The 22,384-nt window shown below is 51.7% G+C and overlaps 1 protein-coding gene across 1 annotated transcript in view; it reads right to left on the reverse strand.

Annotated features, from left to right (window-relative positions):
• ARL15 (ARF like GTPase 15) overlaps positions 1-22,015 on the reverse strand; it is a 327,323-nt gene extending 305,308 nt beyond the window's left edge. Inside the window, exon 1 of the mRNA XM_024571980.4 lies at positions 21,860-22,015. Coding sequence (XP_024427748.1) covers positions 21,860-21,907 — 48 coding nt within the window. The 5' untranslated portion in view covers positions 21,908-22,015. The remainder of the gene's footprint in view (positions 1-21,859) is intronic.
• Between the last annotated feature and the right edge of the window lie 369 nt (positions 22,016-22,384).

A 22,384-nucleotide genomic window follows, 5' to 3' on the forward strand; every position in this document is an offset into this window, starting at 1 on the left:
GAGTTTTGCTGGTTTGAACTTGGTAGAAATGAAATCATACTGCATGTATTTTCCTGTAACTTTTTTTCATTCAACATTGTGAAATGTATCCATAGCATATTGTGTAGCTGTAGTTACGTATGGGGTCCAGCACAAATAACGTCCCTTTTTTATTACATTAAAATCTCTTATTACAAAATCTCATGCATGTCATTCTGTAACACGGCAATGTCACACTCAAGCACACCACGTGATATTTTAGGGGAACTGTTCAAATTAAAACTATAAATTGTTACATCTGTATTATTACCCTACCAGCCACACTCCAGCAGGCGTTACTTCTGCCGGGCCCTGGGTATTATTTTCCGCTCCCGTGTTTGTGCTGGTGCATGGCATCCTGACATTGAAATGCCACGACTTATGGATCCAGTCTGTTACTGGCAGACACCTGCACCGTGGGTGACGGCTGGCTTTTACGCGTGCTGCTGCTGGGGGCAAGCCCAGCCCAGTCTTCTAACAGTCACACACAGCGCCTCTGCGTGGTGTCCTCCAGGCCTGGGGCCCGCTGGCGTCCACTTCGTCACGCTCCAGGTGCCTGTGTGCGACAACACTCCTGCATGGGGGGAGCTGGTTCCCAGGGCTCCACGTGCTCCCGCACGCGCAGTCCTTCAGGGGCGTCTCCATGACCGACACCCACGGCGCACCGCGTGAATGCCGGCTCCACAAAGCGCAAGTGAGACCTGGACACTCAGACGTCGTTCTCTACAAGGCGGAAGTAAGAACGAGAGGCTACAACTAAATAAATGCTGGCCCCGCCGAACTGACTTCTCCCCCTTGTCTTGCTTTCTCCTTAAAGAAAGTCTGCTGCGTGCTGACACCCACTTTAGGAGCGGGGCGCTCGGTTCTCCCTTCCCTCGGCTTTCCCGAGGCCAGCTCAGGTAAGCCAGAGTGAATGGAGCGCACACCTGTGCTCCCTCCCGGGACTGAGGCACGGCCCGCAACCCGGCAGCTCAGCGAAAGAAGGCGATCTGTTGTGACGGCTCAGAATTTCTGTTTCCTTTAAGTCCTGTTCCAAAATCCAACATTTAATGGCAAAATTCTTAGACCACGAGAAATAGCTTTATAAGCATTTTTAGTTCAATTGTTACCAGATCATAAATATCCGCAATTTTTGTAGAAAGTAAGTAGCCTTTGTAAAAAAGGAAAAGCTTATCAGTTATAGACTAAAAGTTTCAAAGGGCTGAACTTAGAAGACTGAAGTCCTCAGTCTCAGAACGTCAGTCACAGTACTCACTTTAGAATTTACCACTTCTCCCAAATCCGGTTTCGATTCCGGAAACTCACGTTCACTCACAAAACCACACATACGTACTGATTCATTTTTTACCCGGAGGATGGTTGTTAAGAGATTAAATTGGTATGTAATCAAGACAACCCTACTGGATACAGCCCAACATGGCCACCTTGGGGTTTACCGTTGCCAAGGGCACGCTCCTCCATCAAGTTTCTGCCACAAATCTCGGCAGGCGCGGTTGTATCCCTGCACCAAGGGAGCAGAGGCACAGGCGCCCTGACCCCCGGAGCAGCCAAACAGCTTCCGAGGACGAGGCCCCCTGAAGGCCAGGAAGCCGTACCAGACCGACCCTGCAAAAGGCTCTGCCTCTTCAGATATCCACCGGAAACTGAATTCTGCACGATTAGCACAACCAGTAAGGAACATTCCAAAAGCCAAACGCTACGTACACAGACATTCAAAATAAAATCACAGCAATGCAAAAATCAGACGCAAAATGTAAACTTTCAAAGGTTTCCAAACATGAGCTGATGCTATTGTTCAAACAGGCGGCTGCTGATTTAACATTGGGGATCATTTCTGACCCTGGCCGGGTAGCTCCATTGGTCAGAATGGCGTCCCAATTGATACGCCAAGGTTGCAGGTTCCAGCCCCGGTCACGGCACATCCAAGAAATCAACCAATGAATGCATCAATAACTAGAGCAACACATCAATCTCTCTCAATACCTCTCTCTCCCTCTTCCTCTCTCTCTCCCCCACCTTTTTCCCCCTCTCTAAATCAATAAAGAAAAAAAATCAATAATCATCTGGGATCACTTCTTTCATCGAGGCACCACAGTTACCATGGTGCCGCCGGGCTCCTCCATTTCGGATGAAGCACACCACCGAGGACAGCCCAGGGCAATGCCACCAGCCTCCTCCGGGCGGGAGGACAGGGGCTTGTCATCTTGTCCCTGGTCCCCGCTTCCCCCCGCCCCACCTGCGGAGTCACCCCAGGGATCACTTGGCACACACTGAATTACTTGACAGCTCTCTCAGTGAGCTGGCAAGGTTCCCGTCCCCAGATGAAAAACGCTGTCATATTTTTGTCCCCTGGAGGAAGAGTCTCTCCTACTCTTCCTCAGAGCTGGGGACTGATGGGCAGGGGACTGAGTTCGCGGTGGTGAGCCCTACAGGTGATAGGTTCATGATGGGAATGGACTCTGCAAAGGGCCTGCTTGGGCTCCTCCACCTCACTCACTCCTCTTCCTAGTCACTGGGATGGAACATCGTAGCTCCCACCACTGGGACTCTGGAGCACCTGAGGACGGTGGGCACCCGGAGCCCAAGCACCAGGGGCCTGGAGGCACAGGGGACGGCAGGGCCGCCACACCAGCTCCTGCTATCATGCTGGAAAGCCTGATTCTGCGCAACTTTCTTCCCGACTAGCCTCACCCCTCACTCTCTAACCTCCAGTTCTTAGAGGTGCTGCCCGAGCCCTGACAGCCCTACCCGAGACCAAGGAGCCCGTCTGCCGCAGAACCCCGCATTCATCCTGAGATGGAGTGGGCCCTTCGTGCTCGGGTGCGGGAGATGGGTATGGGGGTGTTTGGAAGCACAGCCAGGCCTCCTTTGGTCACAGCAGAGACACTGGTAACCGACTTCCAATGACTGGTTCACGTTCTTCCCTAGACAGAGGCTCCAGTTGCAACAACCCACTATATTGTAACGTTACACACTACTTGGAATGAAAGATGAATAGTTAATTACACCCAATTAAAGGACGAATCTCTCCTGTAGGTAAACTGGGACCCAGGAGCCTCAAAGTCAGCTGGGCCTCATAAACCTCCACCTCGGCTTGCCTGAGGACGAATATTGTAAAGAATATTGTGTCTTTTTGCTGCTTCATGTGATAAAAGCACAAAAACGATGCCGTCAAAAGAGAGTCGTGGATTGGTTAAAATCTGTTAATATTAGAAAATAGTGCGTAATCCCGAAAAAAGGGAAAGGAACACTCAATGGGAAGTTTATGTGACTACTTACAGTTTATTGTTGTTTTCTCTAAAAAATTTCAAAGGTAAGCATGAAAATAAAGGAGAAAAAATATCTTCAACGAGATGCTACAAAATAAATGTTACTTACAATACAGTCTAAGACAAGCCTTCTAGCCAAACATAACCAAACGCAAGCATAAATCATCATATCGAAATGTATAGATTTCTCTCAGCAAAATGTTAGCCAATCTTCCGCAAAATGGCACTAAAAGTCACACATAATACACTAACAAAAAGAGATTTTGCCTCAGGCTGAAGGTAAGAACAGTTCTCATTCAGAAAATTCTTATTAAACAGTATGGAGAGAGGGGAAGAAATCCCCTTCTAATTTACAAGATTAATGGGAAGATGTATGTAATCTATAGTCACTAAAAACTTTCTGCCACTTAGTACCTCGGAGGTTTTATTCCTTCACTTTTTACCAGGCACTGGGGATACAAAGTTCAATACAGAAAAAGAAGAAGAAGAAGATGTGTGGAGCCTCATTAAACGTGACCGGCATCGCTAGGTAACTGTCAGGTAGGCAAAGACAGACCCAGCCCTGGCATGGCCGTCTCCAGCTCGGGGGAGAGCAGTGATGTCACAGACCTGTGGCAGACAGGGCAACGGCTCTGCGCTCAGCGGGGCGGCACGGGTGCTCGGAGGGCTTCGGGGATGCAGAGCCAGACCCCCGACGGCTTTAGAGGGGTGTCAGGAAAGACTTGCAAGGGGGGGGGTACCTCCTGAACAGTCTTAAAAGACTGCAAGTTAGCCCTGGCTGGAGTGGCTCAGTGGATTGAATGCCAACCTGCGAACCAAAAGATCACCAATTCGATTCCCAGTCAGGGCACGTTCCTGGGTTGTGGGCCAGGTCCCCAGCAGGGGGCGCTCGAGAAACAACCACACGTCAACGTTTCTCTCCCTCCATTCTCCTCTGTCTAAAAACAAATAAATGAAGTCCTTAAAAACAATAAAAGATTACGAGTAAGCTAGGTAAGGGAGCGGGGAACAGAAGAAGAAAAGAAGCTTCCAGACGAAAGTGAGGGCAGCGAACATGCGGGGGCTACCGCTGCAGGCCGCGGCCTCTCCTGTTCTCTTCCAGTCACTTGTCAGTCTCCCGTCCGTGACTCAGACTCGCTCACCCAGGATCTGTCACCACTAAATCCGCCCAGTAGTGCACAGAGCATCCCCATTCGAAGATTCGTCCCCAGCTCCTGACAAAGGAGGCTCCACGTGTCAGGGACAGGCACGTCGGCCAAAGGCGGAGAGGCCGCCTCAGGACGGGCAGGGCTGACCCAACCGGCAGGCCAGCCACGTTGAGATGCCCAACAACCACGGGATGGCCCAGAAGGAACGGCAAGGGATTCTCACTCCCCAAAATTTGAGTGGAAAAATACTGACAATTCAAAACTTCGCTGTTAAGTAACTTCGTAGCCATGAAGAATCAGAGCAACCTAATTTATGAGGAAGCCAAAAGAACGACTAATGAGACACCATATGGAAAAGAGAAGGCCCACAGAGCCAAAGACAAGAATATCCCTGCTGGTACGCTCGGGAGAAGCAGAGACACAGGTGTGTCAACAATGGCTGAACGGGCTTGCAGAGAATTCTTTTTTTCTCAGTAAAAAAATTACATTCCCCAGCTTCCTCTGCAGTCAGGTATGACAATGTAACCAAGTTCTGGTACATAAGATATATCAGTCTTAAAAAAGTCTTCCAGGAGGGAGAAAACCTCTTCCACCCTCTCTCCATCCTGTTGCCTGCAATGCCGAGTGATGGCAGGAGTTCTGGCAGCAATTGTAAAGCATGAGTTTAAAGTCCACCCACAGCCCTGGCTGCTGTAGCTCAGTGGACTGAGTGCCGGCCTGTGAACCAAAAGGTAACTGGTTCAATTCCCAGTCAGGGCACATGCCTGGTTTACAAGCCTGTATTACTTACAGTTTATTATTGTTTTCCCTAAGAAATTTCAAAGGTAAGCATGAAAATAAAGGAGAAAAAAATCTTCAAAGAGATGCTACAAAATAAATGGTCCCAGAGAGGCATGTGAGAGGCACCGATAGATGTATCTCTAGCACTCCGATGTTTCTCTCCCTTTCTTTCTCCCTCCCTCCTCCTCTCTCTAAAAATAAATAAATAAAGTCTAAAGTCCACCCACAGTGGGCAGAAGTATCTTGGGGCCCTAATTACTTGTGTACTTACCTACCTAAGAAAAGCAATAAACATAAACATTTATCTTGTCCAACCTCCTACTTTCCAAACAACACCAATGCTAAGTGACCCAGAGGTCGGGACAGTGTCATTTCAACCTGAAGGGGGTCCCGGGGGGGTCCCTCAGACAGTTAGATGGAAGTCTGATGTGGGCCACTTTACGGTAATGTTGTTATCCCCAATTTAGACTTGGGGAAACAGGTACCTGCTCCTTTGTGACAGAACCAGGATTTGAAACCAAATCACCTGGACCCGAGATCCCACGTTCACAGAAATGAAGCCAAACTGAGAAGAGCAGGTTCGCAAGTATTTCACGGTTCAGCCACCATTCTGACGGATAGAAACACCCGTGCTGAAGGCAGGGTCACTTGCCTTGCACAAATGACACGCTGACGTGCCCCAGCAGCCCTCTGGCCGAGCTGGACACAAGCACTTTTCCCGACACGAGTATTCCACTCTCAGCCCGCAGGAAGGGGTACGTGCGTGGCAGAAGCCTGTACAGTCTGGTTTGTAGGGAGCGGGGCGGGGGGATTCTAAGAGCACAGGGATTCTGGGAGGCCTGCGGCACGCTCTGCTGTGTAAGATGGGAGAGCTCTTTTAAGGTGTTAAGAGGCCTTTCTCATGAACTTCGAGCAAAAGGATGCTCCATCCCATGACTGTTGTAACTCTGAGCCTCAGCATTGCAACTCCCAGGCACGGATGTACTGGGTGTCCCGCCGCCCCGGGGTGGGCAGGGTGGCTCGGAGCGGCAGTCCTTTTGAAAGGCTAGAGGATTTTCGATGGCCAAGTGGAAGGCACCCGTGCACTTGGCAAGAATCCCCTGCATTAAGTAAACAGAGCACCAGCGCCCCACGCTGGAGGCACGCATGCCCACACCCTGCTCCCGGGGCCTGCACATGGCAGGGTGGCAGGCAGAAGCAACAAAGAGATGGAGTGGGATGATGACAAGCGCTACAAAGAAAGATCACACGGAAGAACGGCGTGTGGTGGGGAGAGGGGGCCTGGGGCGGTGCTGCTTGTGAGCGCAGATGTGCTTCCAACAACATTCCGGCTGATGGAATCTGGCCCAGTGCCTGTTGCTGTAAATAAAACTTTACTGGAACACAGCCACAGCCGCCAAGGTACGTGTTATCTGTGGCTGCTTTCATGCTGTACGGGCAAGCGGAGCTGAGCTGTTGGGACAGCGACTGGGTGCCCTGCAAAGGCTAAAACGATCCCCGGCCGGCCCCCTGCTCCAGCCCACTGTCTGGAGTTTTCCACAGCGAAGAGCAGTATTCAAAGTTTCAGGCTCTCTCGTTTCAGCAGATAGAGAGTTACCCCTGTCCTATCGAGATGCCCTAGTGCCTCGCAAACACTGGGCCCTCAGGAAGTATCTGGTGAATGAAGAAGTTAGGTAGAAGAAGGGGGAGGGAGTAGAACTTTTCTTCTCCCAAAACTCCTCTGACATCGATCCTTCATGGAATAATTTAAAAGCTCTCAGAGTCTCTTCTTGCGGTAGCTAGGAAGGTATCTGAATGCGGGTTTCTGTCTCTGAATTAAAATCAAGGACCTAAAGTCACTATGTTTCATTTCAAGCAATAAACACAGATTAAAATGGTGCTTAGTAAACCACAAGTCCTTGTGAATTCTGAATAGCCAGGAAAATGCTCCCCACAGACGCTCATAGAAGAATACTCTTTGCTGTTACTGTTGTTGCTGTTTTAATGTCACTCACTGCAATAACACACAGCAGTGGGGTAAATAACCTCTGCCTCAGAGGTGCGCTCTTAGGCACGCTGGATTTGGGAAACGGAAGAACTGCTTTCAACTGGATGCCGGAATCCACCCACCCGTGCGCCTGTTAAACCTCTCCATCATTTCTTCACAATCGGGCATCTTAAACAAAGGCATATTTGAGAGAAGAGTCGGACCCGCTAGTGCAGGGATCTATTTCCCGCACACTCGGGCTGCGGAACCACTGCAGCCTGAGTCCAGAGGAACGAGAGGGCAGCTCCACTTCAGGCTCCAGACGTAATCCGGCCCGCAGTCAAGGTCACGTCAGTGGGGGCCCTAACAAGTGTCCGGAAACGTAAAGGAAACCCAGGATATGACCAAATAATCCTGTCTAAATCCTCAGTCTCAAAAAGCCAACAAATCATGGGGAAAATGATGTTGCACCGAGAGACATCACCGGTGAGTAATATAGATGTACAGCATTTCTGTACGCAATAGAAAGAAAGAGAAATCCAATAATCACCAGAGGTTTCCTACCTCCAGCCCAGCGACTTAAAAAAAGAACTGGCCACATGCAGGAAACATTCAAGCTGACAAGAACAGCAGCCTTACCCCATAAATCAGCACGAGCTCCGTCCCTGCAACACGCTGCCTGCAGGACACGGTCAGGAGGGAAGCGGGGGTGGAAGAGCCGGCCAGTCAATCACACGCGGGGGAAGGTTCTCCAAAGCGCAAGCCTGACCTTCAAACCGCTGGCTCCAACAGAAACGAGGCTGAGAATCCCACCCCCACCACACAGCCCAGAGAGGGCCTCAGAGAGCTTGTCAAACCCTGGGACAGCTCTAGGCACAGGTGGCCGCGGAGAGACTCGGGCCACCAGGTGCCACGCCAGGACCGCTCACCCCACTGGAAACTCCAGCAAGCAGCTCCGTCTTCAGCCCAGCTCCTCTGCCCTGTTTGTGAGGTGGGCGGGGGGTTGCAAAGGCTGGTGCTGGGAAAGCAAGAGAAGCAGAGCGGAGTCCTTGGGGGACAGTAGTGCCCCGAGCCCGTTCCATGTGCAGATTCCCAACCCAGGCCCAGCGGACGCCTGTGTCCTGTTTCCAGTGCCAGGTTCTCGGTCCCAACAGTCTGCTTCACCAATTCGCTGGTGGCCTGGGCTCTCTTCGAAACGCTTCTCACATTTCACTCAGTTCTGTGACCCAGGTACTACTGTCACGGCCAACTTGCCTATGAGGAAACTGAGGCACAGGGTCCCGCCCTGGTCCTGGTGCCTTCCCCACGAGGGTGCCCTCACCCTGTCCACAGGGGACCACAGCCACTGAGCCCCCCTCGGACACCCGGTCTGCGTCTGCGCGCTCCAGTGTGTTCCCCACCTGTCTGCCCCCAGTGCCACCTCCCTTCTGTCCATCTTCTGAATCCTTTGTCCAGACAACACCCACCACGCGGCCTCACCTGCCACCAGCACCTCGGAGACTGACTGCTCGCCCTCCTGCCCTCCTTCCTGGCTTCAGCCATCTTCCAGCCAGTGCCCCAGGGTCCTGGACCACGATGCCGGGCACTGACTCACCCCAGACAAACCCCAGCCTATACTGGCAGCTCTTGACACCTGCCCCCACACAGCTACCGAGTCTGAAGGGAAAACCAAGTGCTAAGCCACCCAGACCCGAGTCACTGCCCCGCCGTGTCTCCGACTGCAGCGGAGCACAGCAAACGACACTCGGGTCCCCCTCACCCTCGCCCCACCACCTCCGGTCACATCAGCAAGGCGGTGTCACATTCCGCTCTGCCAGCAGCTCACGTCTGCAGTTCAGTCCCGTTTAGAAAGGAGGCCCCCCAGCGTCCCCCCTCCCACCCAGCGTGCCCCACCCCCCACTCCTTCACAGGGACTTCTTCACATTAACAGTGGCAGCAGCACCCCCTCACCTCCCTCCGACAGAGCCCAGCACGGTCACCACAGACCTAACCCGGGGGTCCCGTTCCATCACCTTCCATGACCTCTGGGCCATGCTGGCCCCGACAGGCCACCCCACGGGTCCTCCTCTGGGACTCCTCCTCGCCCTCTCCCCCTGCTGGTCCCACAGCAACCACATGCCCAACCGGTGCCGGCACCAACGGGGGTGCCGGGCCTCCTTGGGGAGCCCGCTCCTGGCCGTCACCAGTCACCCACGTGGGTAAGAACAAGAGGTCAGACATCAGCCAGACCGGGGCTCAAATTCTGGCCCCATCACACCGTGGGCAAGACACTCAACCCTCTAAGCCTCGGGTCTCTATTCCCCACAGTGATAACAGCAACGGGTGAGGCTCGGAAAGCACGTGGCACTCTGCCTCCCTCGCACTCTGGCTCCCGAGCGGTACCAACAGCATAGCACACGTCTGGCAGAAACCATGAGCAGCAGCCTTGCTGTTCCAAACTAACAGCATGCAGGAGCCGCCGCCGCCCTCCCACCTGCGCTCACGAGAGCTCCTGGCTGTGGCACAAGCTGCGCCAACTTGGTACCACGTAAATAAAGCTCATTTCCCGCCCCCCCATGCCATTCTTCCCAGGAGTCCCACAGCCGTGCACAACCCCGTCAGCCCCTGGGTGCTGGCGGTGGGTTTAAACATGCCCATACATTCTTCAACCTCTCTCACCAAGAGGTGATGTTGGTTTCCTGCCCTTGGCCCTGAGCATGCCTTCACGGTGGATGAACAAGACGCAGAAGTGACGCTGAGGCTGGGTGAGAAAGAGCAGCAGCCTGCCAGTGTCTGCTGGCACATTCTCTCCGTGAGCCTTCGGCCCGGACGCAGGGCCGTGATTCGGAAAGGCCACATGAGGAAAGTGGCCCCGGTGTCCACATTCTCTGGCCCCCAGCCAAGGGGCCAGGCCAGCATGTGAAAAAGCCACCAGGTGACTCCAGGCACCATCTGATTGTGATTTCTCAAGGGACCCTGAGCAAGAATAGCCTAGCTGAATTCAATTACCTCCAGATTCATGAGCAAAATAAATTGTTCTTTGTTAAGCCACTGGTTTTTTTGTTTGTTTAGAGAGAAGGAGGGGAAGGCAGAGAGAAAGAGAGGAAGAGAAACTCACTCGGGTGCCTCTCACACACCCGACAGGAGACTGAACCTGCAGCAGAGGCCCGTGCCCTGACCGGGAATTAAACTGGCGACCTTCCACTCTGCAGGACAAAGCACCAACCAACGGAGCCACGCCAGCCAGGGCCAAGCTGCTGTCTTAAGGTGGTTTGCTACTTAGTAATAGATAACCAGAACAATGCTCAAACCCCGAGCCTGAAAATTAGCCCTGAAATCGCCTTTGTTCTCACCTCCTACGGCCCAGGATCTGGTAGGAATTACGTGTGGTTGCTCCTAAGGGCCGCTGAACTCCGCCCCCATCGCTGCCTCCCTCTGCCCCTGCCTGGCCCTGCGCGCCACCATTTACTTCACTGCGGACCCAGGACACCACTGGTCTGCTGGCTGCAGCCTGGCTGCCCTTTCCAGTCCCCCGGCCCCACCCCCACCACGCACCAGATCTGACCAGAGGTGACCATGTCACTCCGGGCAAACTCAGCGGTGCCCACGGTGTCACCCTCACCGAGGCGGAGGCCTCACAGCTGGCCTTCTCCTAACCCAGCTCCGGCCACACTGAGGCCAGGGAGTCCCCTGACGTCCTGGGGCTCCTCACACTCGAGTCTCCACACAAGCTGCTCCTTCTGCCGGGTCCTGACCCTACCTGCCCTGGGCCAAGGCGATGCAATTTTAATGTCGCAGATTGAAAAGGACTCCTCTGGGATGCTCTCCTTGGCCCCCAAGGGTGAGCTCCTGTGTCATATACTACCTAGCAGCTGTCCCTTCCCTCTCAACAGAACACGGCGCTCCAGTGTGGAACCGCTTCTGCGAGAACGCACGTCCCCTGAGCACGGGCCTGTGTGCGGCTCACCCGTGCACCCCGAGTGCCCCACACGCCACCAGAGCAGTACAGGCTCGTATGGAACCAGAGCCGGGTGAATGAATGACAAAGGACGTAAAGACAACGTTGGGATCGCTTATTCCATAGAACTCGAAGAAAGAATGGAAAGACAGCCATTCCAGGAAGGAACATGATTGAGGATAATCTTAACGTAAAAGAAATACCATCGTTTTGAAAGATGAGGAGACGAAGTCAGTGGCGTGGACTGGCCTGCCCGAGCTCCCACACTGAATCAGTGGCCAAGCCGGAAACGACCAAGGCGCTCGCCTCCCATGGTGCCTCTGGAGCATGTCAGAATTTCCAAATGAATTATACAACTGAATAAATAATGCAGGAATTTCAGGATGCAGCCAAGTAATTTCTCCAAAAAAAAAAAAAAAATCCGCCTTATAATCCTCTTGCCTTATATTGTTCTCATGCCTGGATATCTGGACGAAGCCCTGGGCAACTCTAAATTTTTTGGAGTCACACCCATTAGAATGGCCAAATACAAGCTCCACCAACATAAAAAGTACCGGTGAGGACGTGACATAACCGGAACTCCCTGGCAGGCTCGTTGAAGTCTAATTGGTGCAAACACTTTGGGAAAATGTCTGGCGGTGTTTAGTCAGCCCAAACCCACGTATGCCCTATGAACCTGAAATTCTGCCCCACCCCACAGAAATGAGGGCGGGCTTCCCCACCAAGAACACGTACAAAGTGTCTGTGGCAGCCGTATGTCAAAAATCTCAAAACTGGAAACAACCTTCGCGCCCACCAATAATGGAACGGGTAGACTAGCAATGGTATCTCCATGCAGTATTATCCTGCAACAAAAAAAGCACACACTACTGATTCACACAGCGATGTTGAGTGAAAGAAATAACACACCGAAGAATACACAACTGAAGTTCCATTTACATGAAGTTCAAAGTCAGGCAAGACTCGCCTACGCCAATAGTGCCTGGAAAGGGACACGGGAGACCCTTCTGGGGAACTGGCATTGCTTCGCACCTCCATCTGGGGTGGTCACGCCAGGTCCGGGGACGTACGAATTCCTCAAGCTGGACCTTCACCATTTGTGCATTTTACTGTATGTAAACTATACCTCCGTTTTTGAAAAGATGATCATGTACTTGGGTGAGTAAACACTTAATTCAGACAAAAGCGGTGGGTGCACTTGAGCTTCATATAATACCTTCTGTTCACATGCCACGCACGGGGCGGAACTGTCTCTTTCAGCCCTCAGAAACCCCATGTTAAAGTGTTTTGTAAGCAAGATTCTCAGATCACTTACTAGTCATAAATGCCACCTTAAAAAAAACCTCTGGCCCTGGCCAGGTAGCTCAGCTGTCTAGAGCTCTGTCCCCATACACCAAGGTTGAGGGTTCGATCCTTGGTCAGGGCACATGCAAGAATCAACCAGTAAATGCACAGATAAGTGGAGCAACAGATCATTCTCTCTCTAAAATCAATGAATCAATAAAAAAAAAAATCTCTGAATCAGATCAGGGAGAAAAGAGGAAATAAAAATTAAAGTAACAAAAATTAACTTTAACATTCTACTTGAGACTAGAAGTCCCCATATTGGTAAATCGCAGAAGAGACCACAAAACATGTTCTTGTTTTTGTTTTTTCCAAACGCCAGGGCCAACCTTTCAATGCCCAGCTCTTAAAATGTACAAGAAAGAATGTGTTCCTACATGTTTAGTTAAATTATTTCACAAAGAGTGTACACTGCCATTTTTGGAGAGAGGAAAAAAACCCAAGTGTAACTGATGAGAGAGAGAAGGAAATTAAGGGGGAAGAGAGACTGACTTTCCAGTTAACCTAATGTTGACGCGGGTGTATTGAGTCCTGGAGTCCTCGGACCTCTCACACAATCAGTACAGAAACAGTAAGGCATTACTTTGTTTCAGAGCACTGACAGCCTATTCTGATGTTACTAATGCCAACGCAGAGGCTCTGATGCTCTCCGAATTTTGAGAAGGCAAACAATGTGTGGCTTGGGGTGATTTGTCCTAAACCAGGTTCCCAGTATTTGGGGTTTCCTAAGTAAGACATTGCAAAGCCACACCTCCATTTGTCCACACACACACACACACACACACACACACACACACACACACACACACTCGAGGACTGATACCGCGCTGTCAGCCTTTGAGTCTGCCAGGTATGACATTTTGAGAGAAAGAGAAACGACCATTCACTACCATTCAGAACAGACAATATATTCTTATATCCACAAAAGCTGGAAAAGTATCTCACATGTTTTAAGTCTAAATTAAACAGACAATTGCTTTGCAACACTCTCCTGAATTTCCCATTTTTCTGTGGACTGAGATTCAGGAAACGTCCTATGTCACGAACACCCGCAGCGGGACACCTGGAAGCCAAAGTTCTTCTTCTCTGTCACAATAACGACAGCACGTGCAGACGAAGATTACGAACGGACGCCTCGCGCAGGCTGCTCACCACCGCGGCAGCGGGCCGGCTCAGCTCCTCCTGACCCGGGTTTGCTCGACCACCAGCCAGGAGGAACTGTAGCAGCTCCTACGCTGATCGGCGGGATGCGGAAGGGACTGGACGAATGGTGGGTGCAGATTAAGTGCTGCTTGGCACACAGCAAGCTGCCAATAAATATTAATTATCACTATCACCAACTTTGCTATTACATAACTGTGCCTTAAACAGCCACTGATAACACCCAGGAGCTGTTCTGAAGGCACCACAGCTATTAACTTATTTAATCAATACCAAGGGCTTTAAAATGCAGCTGCCTTTTGACCCCACAAATCTCCTTCTAGAACTTGATGAGGAAGCACAAATACCCCAAAGGCAAGTAATACTCTTCCTCCTAGAGACACACCATGTGCATCTGCAGAATAAAAGCTACATAAATTTTTAAAAATTGTTTAACTTTATTTGACCCAGTCTCCAAGCTGACTCGGCACTGGAACCCCTTGTGAGTGGGACCCCGTGAAAGTGCCGTGGGACCGCGGCTCCTCACGGGACACTACCCTGAAACGCGCCGCAGAGTCCACTGGGAATGTTCAGGGCAGCATTACTTGTAACAGCCCAACCTGGAGCAGACGTGAAATGTTCAGCAAGGTGATTAGTTATGAAAAGCACGGGTTACCAGGATAATGCAGAAAGCAAATGTTGCAGAAGGGAAACTGTTGAAATTTAAATATTCATAGGCATAAAAAGGTTATAAAACTGTATCTTCCTTTTGATACTGGGTTAAAAAATGTTAAAGGTTCCCTGTGGGTTGCTAGATGACAGACATATATTTTTTCCCCAGGGTGCTTTGTTACGCTTTCCAAATCTCCTTCAGTAAGCTTTTCCTTCAGTAATGTTGACAATAAACCTGTTACCAAAATAATCTGAGTCCTTACATAAGCAAGAACATATATGTGTATATAGGTATACCTGTGTTGATATGATTACAAAGTGATTGTTATAAACTGCAAAACAAACTGATGAATCATCAAACTAGAATGCATGCAATGAAATTTCATTAAACAATGTATGTGAAGTGAAAACAAGTAAAACACACACAACGATGACTCAAAACCAACCCCTGCCCCAGGCCCTGTAACTCAGTCGGTCAGAGCATGGTCCCGAGGCACCAAGGTTGCAGGTTCCCTCCCCGGGCAGGGCACGTACAAGAAGCAACCAAGTAAGTGAAACAACAAATCCGCATCTCCCTCTCTCTCCCCCTCCCTCCCTCCTTCTCTTCCCCTCTCTCTGAAATTATTGTTTTTTTAAAACCAACACCTATTCTCTTCGGTGAGCCCCTCACAAAATCTAGACACAATCTCCACATACAAAATAAGAAATGGTAATAGCCAAACCAGAAACATAAAACAAGTATTTACTGACACATGCAGCAACATTCATTAATCTCAAAAACATTAGAGAAATAAACAAGCGTCACAGTAGAAGGGTGGGATGTTACACTTTCTGTAGAACTGTTAACACACCCAAACAATACTGTACATTGGTCATCCACACATGCAAATACAGTAAAGATGCAAACCCGGCAGGAGACGATACCCACCAGGCTCGCGACAGTCGTCAGCCCCACAGAGGGTGGAGGGAGACAGCGTCCGGGAGCTCCAGGCTGCAGGGGGAGCCTTAGCTTTCTTTCTCTTTTTAAATAATATCAGAGTTTTGACCTTAAAATGGAAAACTGTTAACTACTGTTCGATCAAGGGGTAAGTACACAGAAGTGTGTTTTATTATTTTCTATGCTTAACACGAGTATTTAGAAGACTTGTGTTGATTAAAAATCACACTTTGCAATATATATTTCGCTGGAGCCCCCAACTCAGTGTGTGGATCGGTTCGGGACAAGCGCCGTCCTTCCGCGCCTCAGTCACCGGTCCTGCGGGGGCCGGAGAGGCAGCCTCCTCTCCAGACAGGAACCCCGAGGATCCCTCCCAGGACACACAGGCACAAGGACCAGGACACAGAAAGTCCTTGCCCCCGAGAGAAGCCGTCCAGAGGGCAGAGCCATCCACACAGCCAGGTACAAAGGTACCTGAGAGAAGACACTGGCCCGTCCACCCAACTTTTCAATGGTTGGTTGCTATCAAAACCACATAGGTGTGTTCGGCTCAGGGCCAAAGAGCAGAATGTCAAGTTCATGCAGGAGAGGGAAGGGGAGGGCCGGGACCAAGTGAAAGCAGCAATCCAGGGGCCCCTCCATATCCAGCACTGCGTCTACGGTTCCTACGGCCCCTCCAGCTCACGGCTTGGCCAGCACGTCCTGGGTGATGCCCTCAGGCATGGACTTGGAGTCCGCCAAGCTGGGCTCCTACCCTGGCCCGGCACTCCACTGGTCACGTGACCCCAGCCACCGTCCCCTCCCCACAGAGCCCCAGGGCCCCTCTTTCCAAACCAAGTCTGCAGCGCCAGGCCTACCGGCCACTGGGAGGAACACATCCTCGCATGGCACCTGCTACACAGGCCCCTGCTTATCAGGAGCGGACTGGACTCTGACGACAGATGACAGCCAGGACCGGGACGGTTGGCCGGGCCCACCCCACTGCAGGTCACAGGCGTGGTAGGTGACCGCTGCCCTGGGCACTGCGGGCTCGCCCCGTGTCCTGACGCCAGCACCAGAAGTCAGAACCGGCTACTTCTCGCGTGGGGCCCACTGTAAAATGGAAATGTTTGCAGAGTGCCCAAAACGAAAACTTTCAGGACAGCAACTGCAGAGCATCAACCAAGTGCAGGCCCCCCGCAGCCACCGGCCCCGGCCCTGCTGGGAGGGGATGTGTCCAGGCACTTTGTCCAGACACTCAGAAGTGAGGGCCCACCAGTACCCCAAAGCAGAAGCACCTGGGAGATGCAGGGCAGCAGAATCTTTACACAGCAGAACGACAGGGGGCTGCCAGAGCTAAAATGAAATCCCACTGTTAATGCAGTTTGCAACGGAATCCAGGAACAGTGCGGCTTTCTTGTCATCAACAGTGCAGTTACCACCCGCCCCCTGAAATCTCCCCTTGTTTCCACTCTACCTCAGATACAACCCTGTGAAGTTCATGCCCTCGGCCAAACTGACATCCATAAGCAAAAGGCTGTTTGGGGCCTGGTGTCTGCTGGGGACACCCCTGTGTCCGAGGCAGCACTTGGTAAAGGAGCTGACAGATCCAGAGTCTCAGTGACATCTCCAGAGAAACTGGCACTGGGGAAGGCCAGAGCGTGTCCCTGAAGTGAGGCTGGAGGCCGACTGACCAGGTTGCCTGGAAACCCCTCTGCGGTCACTCGATGGAACATCAGATGCTCACGGTCGTCGTAGCGACCAGTCAGGACACAGCCCAGGGTTTCTACCAGGCCTTCTCCTGCACAGTCATTCAGCAGAACCAAGTCCCCGAGCCGTGGGAGCCCCAGTCGTGGGCTCAGGGCCCCTGGTGTCTTCACCCTGGACCTGAGAAGCAGCAGAGTGTTTACATGAAACAGGCCTTACACACCCCCCGCTTCCACCAGCGTTACCCACCAGCTGGGAGGACGTGCAGAGGCAGGGCCCTGGGGCCACAGTCCCAGCTCCATCACCTGTCCGCTGTGTGAACTTGGGGACCTGTTCCACCTTTCTGAGCCTCAGTTAAATGTCAACGGATTTTATGCTCCTAACCCCCCGTGTTCGGCAGCCCCCCCCCCAGCACGCCAGCACGCACGCGGCTCGGGCACCGTCCGGAATGGGGCTCCTAGAGGGCAGGAACCCTGTCCCCTGGGCCCACCCCTAGGGCCACGCTCAGGACTGCCGGAGCCCCAGCCAGAGCCCCAGCACCAACCCTGGACTCCACGCTCCTGCCCAATGCTGTGGCCATCCTTAAACCGGTCTGTGTGCAACCTCCACAGGGGGCAGACCTGCTTCCTGTGTTTGCATTATTTTGTCTTATTATTTATCAGTAAGAGAATATTTATGTGACTCTGACTAACCCATTAAAACTAGAAAAAAAAAAAATGTTTGGCCTGCACTGTTACTTTACAATCAATTTGACCACAAGCCAGAACCACAACTAGTCACGTCCACAGTCACTCAGTTAAACACAGCACACCTTTAACATCACTGAACAGCAGGCAAAATTGCACAGGCGCCTTCACGTCCCCTTCTGAACAGGCCAGTTTCCAGCTGACCGGAGCTCGGCTCCTCTGCGTGCGGCAGCACCACGAGTTTCTGTCCTTCGCTGCATGGCTGGTGAGCTGGTTTTTATCCTGCAAATGGTGACGGCTTTGAACTAGCTTCTGTCACTTGAACTTCCCCACTGACACACAGGGCTTTATAATGGCCGGTGCAGCCTCTGGCCAGGAAAGTAGGCCAGCTTCGCCCATCTACACAAGGAAGAATCTAGAACCCAGCCTTATTCAATCCCAAGCACGACATACAAATGCAGTGACCGTCCACAGACGATCGACATCCACGATTCATCACGCAGTGCGCTGCCACGTTTTCAAGTCTAACGTCACACTTTAGTTCACAGTAAGACAAAGAAACACGTGAAATAAGAGACAACCCCACCAGGAAGCCCCCGGGCCTCCTCCTCCCTGACCTGTCCGACCCACGCCCCAGGACAACGGGCTCTGCTCTCCCACAGCCAAGGGCACCCCGCCGGGTGTGCAGCCCTCCTGACTGCCCGCGCCCTGCACAAAGCGGGGTTCCACAAATATTTGCCGAATGGAGCAATGAGAAAGGTCAGGATGTGGCATTATTTCCATGGGTCTTCAGCAGTCCTCGAGAGTCTTGTGACTTCCTGCTTGCTGATTACCACTCTGAGCTTTCCCTCTATCAGGCTAGTTTAAAAGGTAGCCCAATAGTCACTACTGGGCAGGAACAGTCATTCCACAGGAGATAAGAACACTATCAGCAATGTAATCACGGTGTATTTACATCCCTCTTCATGACATCATCTCATCATTGTAGGCAGAGGAAGGGAACGGGCGAAATCCAGACCAGTGGGGAAAAAAAAAAAAAAACTTAAAACAAAAAGGAATCTAGAAATTGACCTTATCCAGCCTCCCAGGAAAAACTGATAAACGTGTTTTTCTCCTTCATTGCAGCTTGATTATTTTCTCCCACTTATTCAAACAGCTCTGCACGTTGGCTCACTAGCTCCACTTATCAGAGAAAAGTGCCAGTACTACCTGTTGGAACAGCACCACGATCTTTACGCACAGGCTTGCCCAGCGTGAACATGGCCTTGAAGCCCATCACCAAAATGGGAAGCAGGTGTGTGGCCTCCTGGGCCACCTTCCTCGTCAAGTGGAAAGCTGAGATTTTTATACTTATGTTACCACCCAGGCTTAAACAAACTGTATCTTGATAGCCTTAAAGGGAAGGGTAAGAGATACATTCTGCATTCCCCAGAACAAAACACCCAATCCAAGCAGATTTTATCTCGTCTCAGAGTAGAAGAAGCAGGTGAGAAAAGTCTAAGTCTCACATTCACTCAATTCAGCACATAAATAGTGGGCGCTGGGTGATACGGAGTATTTAGGATTAGCAAATTACCACTACTTCCTTCAACGGAAATCAATAAAAACCCCGTCTTAAGTATTAAGGCCTTATCCTTGTCCCTCACCTTATCTGTCATCTCTAAAGGAGAACATTTCTTTTAAGAAATCAAAAGCAACTTCTCAAATCAGAGGCTGCCGGCATGTTTTACTATCCACCACCCTATTAAAAGCTGTTAAAAATAGCACCTCTTTCTCTCATTTCCCTTCCTTTCCATTCTCCTCCAAATAAAAATGTTTAAGTGATGACATCCAGTCCCGCACACCATGGGCAGGGCCCCCACGCACACCCAGCTCCCCCTCCAGCTCCCACAGCCACAGCCCGAGAGTCAAACCCCCCTGCTGAAAAGCAAGATGAGAAAAGACGGCACACGCCGTGATCGCTGAGATTGGGCCACAGGCGTGGGGCGCAGGCAGGGCGCAGACGGGGCCGCTCACCCTCATCTGCAATCTCAGCAAAATCCGAAGGGTCGGACTCGGAATGAAAGGAGCATTTTTTTTTTTTTTTACTGGACTTGAGAACTGATTTATTTGAAGAATAAGATCCCAGATATAGTCAACAAAGTTGATCTTCCTTTTTCAGCAATTGGTTTTTGATAACAAGATTTTGTCCCTGAAAACGAGTCCATGTGAAAGGCAGGAAGAAAGGGGTGGTGGCCCATCATTTGTCTGACAGCTCATGAGCAAAAATTAAACACCAAAGACCACCACACAGGTTTTTTCCCCCTCAGTCCAGTTTCAGTGAAAACTGACTTAATGGTTAAGGATTTTCTCAACTCTTTTCATAGGCGATACTTGGCACACTCATAACAACTGAGTTATTTCCTTTAAGATTTTTTTTCTCACCCCAAATGATTATCCAGTGATTTTTAATGCGACCATTTCACTGCACTTGTGAACTGTTTAAAAAGCATAAAGTGGCAAAATAATGATTTTTCAAATAACAATGCAATGGGCTGGGGGTGGGGGGCAGGTAAAACAAACAGGCCAGTCAAACTTGGGGCCTACTGACTCCGACAGGAAACCGTTAGTAAATTAGTAAAGACACTAACCTGCTTGGAAGGTAACCTAGGGCCCCACAAACATCCACCCACCGTCCCCAGGCTCTCCATCCAGAAATTAACTGTGATTAACCAGCGTTTTCCATTTCTTCTCTCGCCAAATGCTTTGGGGGGGTTGGCACCTCAAAGACAGTTTGTAATGCAGTTTGTACATTTCAGTCATCCGGTAAATAAAGAAAATACTGTAAGAAAATGATCGTAACTACTTGACTTCCTTTTTAGGAACTACTTAAGGATCAAAAATTAGCTGTCAATAGTAGAGGTAATGCTACCCTTTCCTATTTGGTAATTATCCTCAACAAAGTGGCTTTACTTTGGGCGACTGCAAGAAAACCCGAAGTACTGTATTTTAAAAGACAAGCTACAAAATAATCAGTTATTTAATTTAAAAAATAACACTTGAGAAATATTTGGCAACTCTCTTAACCTACATGGGCACTTTGCCTTTTAAAACACAGACGGATAATCCCCTAGCCGGCTCCAGTTGTAGGCAGATAAAGTCCCTTTATCACAAAGACAGAGGAAGTGACTAAAATCAACAAATGAACAACCAAACAGAATTTGAACTCAGAATCGTTCACTCTGCTCGGCTACCTGCCGGCTTCGCCACAGCTCATCAAACCTCGAAGCTTCAGGGGAAACATCTATCTGCTTCGCTCAACAACAAGCCCAAATATTGTACAAAGTAACAGTACGAGTCCACCCTCGGCCCGCGTTTCTCGGTCGTGAAGCGCCACAGTCTTTCTCAGTACGGCAGTAAAAGCATTTCCTAGAAGGCACTGGCAAGTCTTGGCCAGGCCAGTCCACAGTGGAAAAGCGACTGCATGTGTCCAACCCGATGACAAGAGGGTCAATGTGTCGCACCATCGTCTTGAACTTGAACTCTGCATTGCAAGAGCGGTTCGGGGAACAAGGCAACCCTGGTGATTGTGTCTATAGGACCGAACACAGCCCCCGTCAGCCAGAGCACAAACCCGCTGCTCGGAGGAAAAATCTAATTTCTGGAACAATACGAGGTGCTGCCTAATTCCACAAACGCACACACACGCGTCCATTTTTAAACAAGGTTCAGTCCCAGCGCGGGGCTGACCCTCCTCCCACCTGAACTTCTCGGCGCCAGCCTGGCCCAAGCGCTCGGCCGGGACCGACCCGCGCGCAGGTGAGAGCGCCCGTGGGCGCGGAGGTGGGGCCGCGCCGGCCCCTACCAGCCCCGGCCGGCCGGGCTGCAGGCAGGTAGTCCCGTCGGCTTTCGGGTAATGTGCTTTTAAAACCTCGCCGCGACCGAGGTCACCGCTTTAGAGAGCTAATAACAGCCAAATGAGCGGGCTGCCGGGCACTTAGTGAGCCATTCAGGATATGGCTGTTTAATGGTACCTGGAGTCCCGCTCAAGGGGGCGCCGAGGGCTCCCGCTCCCGGGAGGAGAGTGCTCGGCGGGAGCGCCCCCGCTCGGCCAGCCTCACCTGTCACTCCGCCCCCCGCCCGCGGAGCCCGAGCCCCGCGCAGCTCCAGGGCCGGGGCGGGATCAGGGGGCCCGGGCATCCCGTCCCGGGGAGAGAGCAGGAGGACTGTCCCCAGGCGGGGGACCCTGGGCGCGCCGGGTCCGCCAGGCGACACGCCGCCCCGTCCCCACACCTACCAGATAATCCATGTACAGAAACGCCTCAGGTATCCGGAGATCAGTCATCCGGCACCTAAAGCATCCGGAACGTCTCCGAACCCGGAAAAAAAGCAGCGTCTCGGGCTGCGAGCGAGCAGCTCCTGCAAAGCCAGCCACCACGAAAACAGCCGAGCGCCGCCGAGCAGCCGACGGCGGCACCAGGGCGCGGCGATTGGCCGGGGGGCGGGCCGCGGGAGAGCGGCGCGCTGATTGGCTGCCGGCGCCTATAAAAACCAGGCCGCTGCGGCGGGCGGCGGAGAAGCGCGGGAGCAGCCCAGTCCTCGGTATCCCGGGAGAGGGCGGGGCACGGGGGCGGGAGCTGGGGCGGTGCAGGCGGAAGAGCGGGCGGGAGGGGCGGAAAGTCGGCGGTGCGGTTGCTGGAGGCTTTTGCTTCCAGAGCTTCCTCATTAGGTAAAGCGGCCAGAACTGGGTGCCAGGGCGGACGGCGGTAGTGTCTCCTTTCACCCCAGCAGCAAGCCAGAGCCCAATGGGAGAGGAGCGGTG

This window comes from Desmodus rotundus, chromosome 1 (assembly GCF_022682495.2).
Source record: "Desmodus rotundus isolate HL8 chromosome 1, HLdesRot8A.1, whole genome shotgun sequence".
Taxonomy (NCBI): Eukaryota; Metazoa; Chordata; class Mammalia; order Chiroptera; family Phyllostomidae; genus Desmodus; species Desmodus rotundus.